The sequence below is a fragment of the Berghia stephanieae genome, chromosome 1 (assembly GCF_034508935.2).
Source record: "Berghia stephanieae isolate SIO BIC M18660-M18661 chromosome 1, UCSD_Bste_1.3, whole genome shotgun sequence".
Lineage (NCBI taxonomy): Eukaryota > Metazoa > Mollusca > Gastropoda > Nudibranchia > Aeolidiidae > Berghia > Berghia stephanieae.
The window spans coordinates 59,689,011-59,701,227 of NC_088360.1; the positions used below are offsets into that span (position 1 = coordinate 59,689,011).

At 39.3% G+C, this 12,217-nt stretch overlaps 1 protein-coding gene across 7 annotated transcripts in view; it reads right to left on the minus strand.

The window, feature by feature from the left end:
- LOC144978626 (otoferlin-like) overlaps nt 1-12,217 on the minus strand; it is a 249,745-nt gene that overhangs the window by 17,703 nt on the left and 219,825 nt on the right. For all 7 annotated transcript variants that reach the window (XM_078924954.1, XM_078924969.1, XM_078924936.1 and 4 more), the window contains 2 exons: nt 1,667-1,857; nt 1,136-1,317 (listed from right to left, as the gene is read on the minus strand). In XM_078924954.1, the coding sequence (XP_078781080.1) occupies nt 1,136-1,317; nt 1,667-1,857 (373 nt within the window). The remainder of the gene's footprint in view (nt 1-1,135; nt 1,318-1,666; nt 1,858-12,217) is intronic.

Sequence of the window (12,217 nt, forward strand, 5' to 3'; positions counted from 1 at the left end):
CTGATTATGATATGATCGTATTGGATAGGAACTGATTAATACACTGTTTTAGAAAGAATTTAAGAACGACAAAATTGTTCTTAAAACGCAATAAAACTGTGCTGTTACGGAATTACACTCGATCTGTTTTAATTAAACACATTTCCTGATTGAATTATTCCTTGATTGAAAAATCGGACTATAACTTTGAAAATTTGGCAAAATACATCGCCATTGCCAGGGATAACTGATATTTCCGGATCGGCAAACTGCCCATATATTACTGATATTTCCTGGTTGTTCAAATAAACCGGAAATGACGTAGCATTCAATATTCTATATTTATTTATCCCTACCCATTTCCATTCCGCGAGTTCCATTGAAGTTCTTTCATTCAGTTAATGAAGGATGGACTTCCGGATTTCCTGGTTGTCAGGTGTCAATAATTGATTCACAATGGGAACAGTTCCTGCTCGTGTCATTTATGAATAGGTCCAGACTCGACCTAATCAAGACATAATTCTAATTCAAAGTTCACTGTCCTAATAAGGTGGGAAACTTGTTTGAAACTGGAATCTATCGCTGATGTTAACGATCAGGACATGGATCTAAAAGCTATATGGATTGGTTTATTTATTTATCTTTACGTCACACCTGTGATAGACACACACGGTCCGGTCAATAAAATTGTATTTTAAGATATATATTCGCAAATTATCATAATTTATGGCATATAAAATATTTATAAACATGAGTGATATCGGGTGGCACGGTAGAATACCACCGATTTAGCATACTTAGAATGAATGAAGATATTTCATCCAGAAAATGTATGATGATATCAGTGTGATACATGTGTCGTGATTTTGAGAAAATGTGGGACTATGCTCTTGCTAAAGGAATAAAAAAGCATATTATGCAAAAAGATGGTGCACGATATGGATCGCCAATTTAATAAGTTAACTTGATCACTTGGTCATTTGCGAACCAGGAATATTAATCACATAAATCATTTGTAAAGTCATTTAATTGTTAACAACGTGTTCATTTCAATATCTAGTTCTCACACAATTTATTCCAAGATAGTCATTGTGTTTATCATTCATTGTGGTTGATATCAGTGCATGGTTACTTTATCTCTTTAAATATAACTTACCGTTAGTTCTAGCTCGTCGCTGCCTTCATTTTTGACGTGGAATGGCCACCAACCTTTGACCCGTTTGTGCTTGAAAAGAGACATCTGAGGCACTGAGCCATCATTTTTCAACATGTCCAAAGTACATTTCTTGGCGGACTTTGCACCTCTAGGGAACCGATTCAGATCCAAGGTTAGGGAACCTGAAAGATGTATGATATCATTTCTCTGATGAAAACAAGAAATGAACCATTCTTCTAAATAAAATGATTCTTTTTTTAATAACAATGAAAAGTTCATTGGTGGCGCTACACTGCGGCTGAGCTTAAGCGTGGTATATCTGTTTTCCATTGCTATGTACTTTAAAGACAAATTTCCAATAGTGACGAATAAAGGGAATTTAATATGTAGTGTCAATGCTCGTATTATGGTTTTTTTGAGATGAAGAACAGATAGAAGACATGTCAAAATTGGCTCCATGGGCATTGTGGCTGACTGCTTTATTCCGCTTATCCCATTACTGATGTCAATAGCTTTCGAAATAACACTCACCCAAAAAGTCATCAGCAGAAAAGTGGTCAGCATCCCAGACCTGTAGGTTAAGTCTTGCAGGAATCTTTGACTCAGTCTCATCCCATGAAAACAAGTTCTCTTTCCTGGAGATGACAATCTTCTCCTCGGCCACAAGGTAGTCGAAAGGGAACACAAAACGCCAGTTAAAGTTGCCCTCTCCAGTTAGGGATCTGTAAAAACAATTTCTAATCGTTAAGTAAAGAAGCGGCCGGGCCGAATTGGCGAGGCATTTCACTGTAACCTGATTACCTCAGAGTTGATCCCAACTTTAAACATTTTATTTTTTACCCCGTGGGAAAACTCCTTATTTGGTCACAATGGTAAGAGTCCCAGAATATTTCATACACCTATGTTGTTCTATGGAATAAGTGTGGAGGAGAGCTTTGTCTGGTTTAGAGTTTTATGGCAATTTTAAGTCATGGAAGAGAGAAAGACGCTACAAAATACACACGGCAATCATCATGTTGTTTGATTGAATTGTCATTAGTGCCTGCAAGACTCATAAGCTTCAAAAACCTTTGAAAATATAAAGTTACCATGCAAAATGGAATTTGAATCTAACAGATCTTCCAGTAAATATATTATGCTGATACAACCAAAGTTAAGACGGAGGCCCAAACAAATATTGCCCTCTTGTTGAAACCGGTATAAAGTTAAGTACGTTGGAAATTTAGTGGGTGACAACAATGGATATCAATAAAATATTGTGAAGTCCGATGTCACATATAGGTCATCATAGATTTAATTTCCTTTTTTAAACTACGTAATCGATCGAGTAGCTTCAGGTCAAAGACAATTTGATCAGAAACACCATTGTCTGGAGGACAGACGTCAACCATAGCAATCCATTAAATCTATTGATCGTATCGGTAAAATCCATTTGATTTAAGAAGATTTCCGATTATTTCTGCTCTCTTTCCTTGATTGTGATTTTTTGTTAAATATTGCAGTGTAACCTACCAGTTTCGAGTGTGTTTATACCTTTACTTTTTGTCATGAGTCGAGGTTATCAGCCGTCAATTTGTTGTACTTGGGCAACATGGTTATTTGTGTAAACATTGCACGTTTTCTTGATGGCTTATCTACGTTTCTTCTAGAATACCCCGGAGTGGAAAGGCTGATTTTTTGGACTCGCTCAAAATGGAAAACTTTATTCTTTATTAGCTTTTATCTATAGAAAATACAGGTCGTGTCAAATTTGTTTTGCATCCTGACAATCGATATGATATAAAAAGTAATTCTTTACAAATCAAATTATATGTTGTATGAGTCTGATAACTGAACGCAGTTACGGACTTGTTCTAACATTGTTGTAATAGACAATATTTTGCGTCCATGACAACAATAATCCCATAACAATTTGTGTCATCAGCAGATTTGAAAATAAGTATAAATAGAGTATTGCCCAATTTGTGTATTCCAAAGTGACAATTCTTTCTGACTCTACATAGGCAACTTTCTGACGTCTACGATGAGTTAATACTTCTCAGTATTTCAAGGTAAAAATTATACTTACAACACAAATCTCTAAAAATTGAAGAAAAAAGAATACCGGCGTATGTTTTTCAGCAACGGCAGCTTAACATTTCAATGCGATCTAAAAACAAGAACCTTGGTAACTGCCATTTCCTAGACAGCTACTTATCCACTCATCATTTTGAAACACCCCCAAAGAAACCTGCTAAGTGCATTTACTTTTAAAATACTAGAGCAATGCGAGACTCGGATTTTCTAGGAACATGTGCAAACGTTTTCCTAAAGTGAAAGATTGTAGAGTTTTTGTAAATACTTCTGATGACTTGGGTTCATTGACATTTTCCGCATAGCTTTCAAACATTTTTCTTACGCGTTTATAAGGTTATTAGCTACTCTAGAGTTTTTGCAAGAAGAATAGAAACATTGACAACGTAGTTGAAATAATTTTTAAAGAATGAACAGTGCTCAGTGCAAAGTAAACAGTAGATGTGGATGGTTTTGGGTTGCAATGAAATAAATATTCTAAGGGAGAAGGAGGGAGAAGGGGAAGAGGGAGTGATTATTATACACGACAGATCAGTAGAATGATTGAGAGTTAGGGATCGATCGATGGTTGAATAATTCTAAGAAAAAGATGTAAGAATTGCTTAATACAGTTTACCAATACTAAGTATCTATTTGAAACGTTGTCAGCTTTGAAATTCGATTCCCCTTTCGTTAGGCAGATGGACATGGTTTACGTACGTATTGGAGATCTCTTTAGAACATTCACCCAGATAGAAAGCGAGAGAAAAAAAAAAAAAAAGAGAGAGAGAGAGAGAGAGAGAGAGAGAGTGTGTGTGTGTGTGTGTGTGTGTGTGTTTGTGTCTGTGTAAGGGACACAGGGGAAGCAAAGGAGAATTTTATGACAAATGAAATAAAAAGTAAGAATGAAAAATAGATAGACAAACGGACAGACAGACAGATAGATAGATAAATGGATATATAGAACGATAGATAAATATATAGATAGAAAGATAGATAGATAGATCGGTATAGATATATGACGTCCCCCTTCAGCCAATGACTCACAAGTTAAAGGGACAAACGCGATTAATCTATTTTAAGATGAGAGAGAGAGAGAGAGAGAGAGAGAGAGAGAGAGAGAGAGAGAGAGAGAGAGAGAGCAAATTATGTAGTTACAATGCACAGTACTTTTCATTACTGCACTGTAAAACATATTATATTTTTGTTATTTTATTGATATCATATCATGTAATCTAAACCAACAATTTTTCACCTTACTAATGTACGAAAAATAATAAGTGTCACTGTCAAGAAAGTAATGATTTATCTCTAAAGATTGACAATGAGATGGGTGCATGTCTTGTAATATACTTTTATCTTTCTTATTTCTTGTCAACTTCGTCTTTTGACAGGAGTTGTCATAACACGCACGGCTTTGATAGCAACAATAATCTTTTTAGTATATAAGCTTAATGGTATTCTTTACTTTTAGATAAATGTGTACAATAGATGTAAAATACGAGGGCTCTTTCATAATTAACCGAAAAATGCCTGTAAAATCCGCGTTTTTTATGCTATCAACAAAATTCTTGCACGTGTTCTTACCTTGACTCGTCCTTCATTTCTCTACGTAACAGCCAAGTCTGTCGACACACTTCTGCCAAATTGTTGGAGCGTGTTCTATTAAACCGATGGGGGCCGGTCCTAGACGCTGCCCTGCCACCTGAGCAGGCAGGCTTCAGGGAAGGGAGGTGCACCACGGAGCAGGTCATTGCCCTTACAGAGCATATTGAGCACGGGTTCGAGAGAAAACAGCAAACAGGTGCTGTGTTTATAGACCTATCAGCGGCGTACGATACGGTCTGGTGCGATGGGTTAATGCTCAAACTTGCAAAAATCATAAGGTGCAAAAAGACCTTGAAGTTGTTCTCTTCGATCTTAGGGGAAAGGCAATTCCACGTCGCGCTGGGAGACGTCACGAGCAAAGTTAGGAAATTGAAGAATGGGGTCCCTCAGGGGTCGGTACTTGCGCCAATGCTGTTTAACGTTTACATTAGCGATATGCCGAACACTTCCTCCCTGAGGCTGGGATACGCAGACGACTGGGCACTCGTTACTCAGAGTAAAGTGTGGACCCGTCTCGAGAGCGTACTCAGCGAGGACGTCACCAGACTCAAATCCTACTTTGACAAGTGGTACCTGAAGATGAACATTTCAAAAACCGTGGCCACTGCATTTCACTTATGCAGTGGCTGGCACACCCGTAAACTGAACGTCCTAGTCGGGGACCAGCCACTCCCATATGAGCCGCGTCCAAAATATTTAGGGGTGACGCTGGATCGCAGCCTTACCTATCGGGTTCATCTCGAAGGGGTTGCCCGGAAGATAGAGAAGCGGAATAGTCTTCTGAGGAAGCTGGCGGGATCGACTTGGGGCGCTAGCCAAGCGCTCCTGAGAACATCCGCCCTGGCACTATGCTATTCCACCGCGGAGTATTGCGCTCCAGTGTGGGGTAGAAGCAGAAACGTTGAGAAGGTGGATGTAAAACTTCGCAAGTCGATGCACATAGTGTCGGGAACGCTAGCAACAACCCCTAGAGAATGGGGCCGGTAATGGCAGCGATCCAGCCCCCGATGTCCGGAGGGAGACAATTACGGGAAACTGGCTGAGTAAGATCAAAGAGAGAGGGAATGGGGATACCCCTCTCATGCGCATAATGAACGGTGCCCCCGTTTCGAGCCGAAATAAGTCCGGCAACCCTTGTACGCAGAATCCCTGACTACGGACAGAGCTGCACATACGAGATGGAAGTCGGTTTGGACGAATTCAATCCCTCGTGGGGGCGGGGACCTACACTCCTCTAAGCTTGGTGAGAAGTTGCCAGGCTTTGATACCAGTAAGAGGAGACACTGGGTAGCTGCGAATCGGCTTCGGTCGAGGAGCTGCCTAACGGCCGGTGCGTTACATCAGTGGGGTCTAACTTCCTGTCCTTCATGTCCACGCTGTGGGCAAGAACCCGAAACGGCAGAGCATCTAGTCGAAAGGTGTGTTGTGACGATGCTACCGGGCGGGTTCGCGACGGTGCACGAATGCGGACCGGACTTTGCTGATTGGGTCGATCGTCATAACATAATAGTGTGAACCATAAGAAGCTGCTGCCAACGCCGCACCATGGAATAGATACCCTCTCAGAAGAAATTTCCGTCAAGGTTTTGTAGCCATTTCCGCACATGGTCAACAAGCTCTTCATCGACATCAAAGCGCTTTCCTGCCAGCTCACGTTTCAGTGGCCCAAAGAGGTGATAATCAGATGGTGCGAGGTCTGGACTGTGTGGTGGGTGTGGCAAAATCTCCCATCCATATTTCTCTAGCCAACCTTGCGTCACTCGTGCTGTGTGGGGTGTAGCGTTGTCGTGTTGCAAAATGACCCCGTTGGTCAACTGCCCTGGGCGCTTTCTGCGAATGGCCTCCCTAAGCTTGTCAAGAGTTTGGCAGTACCTTGCAGCATTGATTGTTTCTCCAGGTTGTAAGGTTTCGAACAGAATAACACCACGACTGTCCCAGAAAACAGTTCCCATTATTTTCTTTGCTGACCGCATTACTTTGAATTTCTTCGCGACAGGTGAGGATGCATGTTTCCATGTCATCGAATCTTGCTTTGTTTCTGGGGTGCAATGGTGCAACCAAGTCTCATCACCGGTGACTATGCTGTCAAGAAAAGTCACATCGTACCCTAGAAAGTCTCCGCCGGCGTTGACAGTATGCCCGTGAACCCTGCGTGAGCTCTTGCTTCTTCTCAAAAGTTCACTGCAGATGTCCAATCTTTGTTCTTTATGATTGTCTGTCAATTGCTTAGGAACCCATCTTGCGCTGACTTTTCTGTAGCCAAGTTCATCAAATACAATTCTATGGGCAGAAGTTTCCGAAATTTCAAGACTGCTTGCGATTTCATGAAGTTTCAACCTCCTGTCTTGACGAATAAGCTCATCAACTCGCTTCACATTGTCTTCTGACGTCGCAGTTATCGAACGCCCTCTCCCTTCCCTGTCTGTCAAGTCGGAATGGCCGGCTTCAAACAAATTACACCAGTGATAGACTTGTGTACGGCTTATAACATGCTCACCATATACACTCTGAAGTTCTTTATGAATTTCGGTAGGATTCAGACTTTTGGCGTTCAAAAAACGTATGACAGCTCTGATTTCCTCCTTTGACCAAGTTTCAAGGTGGGCCGCCATCTTTAAAATCGTCTAGAAATTAATTGTGCAAAATGATGCACTACATAATTTCTGGGAATATCCGTAAGGAAATAAGAAATATCATGTCGTTTACAGAATTAAAAAATCTCCACTGGTTGCTGAGCAATGGGCATTTTTCGGTTATTTCTGAAATACTCGTACAACTTTTTTAAGGAAATGGGTCATTCATATGTTTCTCGCTGAAGAAAAATATAAATTCTTTTTATGCTTCTTCTGAGGGATCATTGTTTGGTTTTTATTTATTTATTCATTTATTATATTTGTGTGTGTGTGTGGGGGGGGGGGGGTTGGCTAAGTAAAGAACATTATTAAACAGGTATATCTTTCTTTCTATTATGAATATTACACTTACAAAGATTTAACACCGTCATTAAACCTTTTAATGTGAGATTTGATTTCTCCAACATCAATCTACAATATTCTAGTAACATACAATATCAAATAAGAGATAAACAATGTCAACAGTGCAGCTTTGGGTACCCCGTCACTGTGATAAGTAACTGTCATGCTTTATTATGGTATAAATTACAGGACATAATAATTGCATCATAACTATACATTATTTATCCAATTCTAACTAAACATATCTATCTGGTTACAAAGACAGACATGTCTTAATGTTTTCATCATGTGATAAATTAACCAGTTAACTCCTGTGCTCTGGAAAACCATGGAATTAAAAATTGGCCAGAAAACTCGTTCTTCAAAATTTGATCGACTTTAATGCCACGCATCTTAGCAAACACTCTCAAACCTGGGACCTCACTAGGTGACTTCTCATGGCATGTGAGACAATTATAATGTGCGCCGTTCTGATGGCCTTCTGGTGTAATGTTTATCTTTCGATATGCAGTCACTTAGTTTGAGTTCCGCTGAGAGCGGCGCAGTTCACAGTTATACGAGAGGCGCAAAGTTAGGTCCCTAGAAAATGCTCGGTACTGATATATAAGTAAAACAAGTAGGTACCTGGCCGGTGAAAGTGTTGTCTCTACCGAGAGAAAATTAAATAGCGCGTTACAGGTGCCATGCCACGTCTTATATTTTAAGAGTTGCGGTTGATTTGGGGCCCTTGCAAAACGATTTGAGCATATTTAGACGGTATTGCGTTGTTTAAAAACTCAAATTTTCTTTAATGTCATCTTAAAGTGAAATTTCATCGCCAGTTAAGGCAAGATGACAATTATACATTAATTCGGGTACCTTTACAGGCATTGAAATAAACAGATTTCAAGAGCATTACTTGCTTCTCCCCTCCCCCTTCCAATATTTGATGTCACAAAGCGCACATTTAAATGACCTATAGCAATTCATTTGATTCCCTGTCGGACTTATTAGCGCTGATGTTATTTCTGCACCTTTGTTGTGGGTTTCTGGTTTGAGTCCCGCTTTTGGCAGGCCAAAGTGTTTTCTGAGGCAAAGCATTTGCGACGTCCATTTCAAATTAAAATTACTTAAGGAAAGTTGTATTTATCTGTCCAAATGACTCTAGAACATTACTTCAAAACAAGGTACATAAACAAGATTAAGCCATTCATAATCTAAAAGAGAGTATTGAGAGCATCACCCCCACAATGCCGCACAATGACAATACCCCATTATTAAACTTTATTCTGACCAAAAACTTTTTTCATCACATTACCTCGATAGATTAAAGAATTGAACCCACCTCTCCCTTTCTCCAGTTGTAGAAACTTCTAAAACCGGTAGTACTTTAGATATTTTGAATTTAAGGCGTTTTGACAATGTTAGCGTTATATTATTTCATCGATGTTTAAAGTAATAAAATCTAGCCAAATTTTTAAAAGGTGTTATGCCATTGTAGAACAGTACGAGTGAGAAACGCGTTATCAATCAGTTAAATAAATAAAAACAAGTCATCGCTCCCATGGGGTTAAATTGAAATGGTGATAATGAGAAGATTGGAAAATCTAGTAGCGAGGGATGTAGGAGGAAAAATAGAAGTATAAGATAATAGGTATAGAAGGATTGTTACTTCAATAAACTTTACTCCGTCCTACGTCGTAACGGAGATGCCAACTGCTGTTGGGAAAACTACGAATTCCAAAGATATCGGAGCATCTCAATGGGAAAAAAAGGGGGGTGGGAGGGTGGGGGGAGGGAGCAATATGTTTATAATATCGTCGGTTTGAATGCAAATGAACAAGTTTGGCTACCGTGAAAACTAATTGAAACTTTTTTTTCATATGGTATTAATTCTATCTGGCGGAAAGTAAAGTAATCAGCGACAAACTAACATTCCGTCCCAAAGGGTAAAATTTAGCAAATGTTACTGGTAACCATTTTGCATTGTTGTTTTTTTTTTCTATTATTATATCATATTCCTTGCATGCTTTTTGCTAAACCAATATAACTAGTATTTTTTCACTTCCACCATTCTTATCCAGAGGGTAGCAAGAAATTGAATGTTCCCCCAAATACAGTAACTACTCACTGGTCAAAGGAAACAGTGTGTGTGTGTGTGTGTGTTTTTGTCTTTTGTCTGTTTGTATTTTAATGGGTTTTTTTTGGGGTTTTTTTTTTTTTTTTTTTGGGGGGGGGGGGGGAGAGATGTTAGTTTCATACGGGTTATTCGATGTGAAAATTGAGAAGGTTGGCATGCCTGTAATATTCTATTCTTCCAAGCGGTGAGTGGGGGTCCCATGCTCTTGGAAATATATCGTGTATTTTGTTGTAGAAGAAAACAAACGGTAGAGTTCCTGCGCGATAAGGAAAAAGTGAGAATTGCGTTTAGAAGTAAAACCGCCCTGTCAATGTCAAGTCTGTTGGCATAAGGCTTGTTGTTTGTTTATTCACATCTCTTTTTGTGATTGTTTCAATCTCTCTCTGTGATTGTTTCATTCTGGTTCTGGAATTATACATCTAATACATCACAGATGGAGGTCTTCTCATTGTCTTTGCAATCTGGACACGAAGCCTACCCATTTGTGTATTCATAGATAGAACGACACTGAACAAAGAGAAATAGAATTCAATGTCAGAGGAATGAATCTATTTTCATATAACTATGACCATGTGCCCAAACTATCAACTGATAGAGCGTGGTCCTAATTGACTAGAATCCTTAGTTCGAGTCTATCTACGGCTTCCCACCAACCCACCCATCCCCCTCCCACTCTCTCTCTCTCTCTCTGCCTACTCAACTGAATTTGGGTGGTGGTTTTGATCTAATTCAGACCTGTAGGAAACTATTATACTATTGGCGATATGCTGGTATCTTATGAAGAGGGTTACTGGCAATTGCTAATATTCATCTGCTACCTGCTACTATATTACTAAGATATAGCCTTCTGAGTCAGGTCAACACTGACAATAATACCAATACGCAAAATATCTATGGCACAGTTTTCACTAAATTTAACTGAACTAAACAGTTTAGGGATGTCACATTCTGCTGGGTCTGTGTCAATATCATAGGGATTGGAATATCGTCAGACATTCAATATAGACAATTTTGGAAATGAAAATAGTAAAGCACGATGTTATGTAACAAATTTCATGTTGATGAAAGAAAAGTCTCTGGTTTTGTTTCGAAGTTTGTTTGAAAATGGCCGTTAGAAAAATAACCATGGTTTGAGTCTATCATTTGAGCCTTTCTGTCAATCTGGTTCCTTTACGAGCTGGATCGTGAAAACTGGGCTTAAATTCACAATACGCCAATTTAAGTGGGGCGTTTATAAAAGAAAAAAACAAGAACTCGTCCCTCTTCTAAGATCAAAATCAAATTTCAAGTAGCCAGACGTAATACTTTTGGGGACAATTTGGTCACATTTGGTTCATGAATCCGTAGCCTTAATCTACTCTATTTTTACTCTGACCATGCCTTGAATAAGTCGACTGCCTTTATGGCGCTTTTCTAAAAAAAACAAAGTAAGGACTCAAATAACGTTCAATTCTCAACACCCAGATCACGATTCTACAATACAGTTAGAAAGAAAACCAGTAGTCGAAAGTATCATGTGTGGACAACATTGTCATCATTACTTAATGCTACCACTGAGTCTACGATTGTCATCAACACAAACATCAGCACCATCATAACCACCATCATCACAATCACCACCACAACCACCACACTCACCACCACCACCACAATAACCACCACCACCATCACCACCACCAACACCACCACCACCACCAACACCATCATCATCATCATCATCATCATCATCATCATCATCATCATCATCATCATCATCATCATCATCATAATCGTCATCTAATTAATCTGCATTTTGTTCATTATGTGCGGACTCCTTCAGCCATGGCCAATTGTAATACAATCATGTTTGTTTGACAATGGCCAGACTTTACATGTCAAAAGATATGGCCAGGGGCTCCTAAAATACACATCTAGGATATGGCCAAAATGGAAACAAGCAACACACATTATTCAATGTCCAAACAAAAAAGACAAAAGAGCGACAACATGAGGACAAAATCCAAAACCAACAATAATAATGGCTATTCAAAAATATTATTTGATAACGAGGAGTCCATGCCAAAACGTTCAATATTTAATCACATGTACTCCTTAAAAGTATTTCATTTCACTTTCCAAAAGTTCATTAATCAAATACCCGGGCAGCCTCTTGCACCAACCATCATCTGGGACCAGGTAGGATCGTAATATTTTTTTCTCTTCTGAGACAGAGGGTCTACTCTGCAGTGAGTGGATAGTTGGATCTGAATGATCTCGCTAAGCGACAATGCTTTTATAAAATGTAAGCCTGACACATCAAACCCTGGAAAACGGTCCTGAGAGCTCATA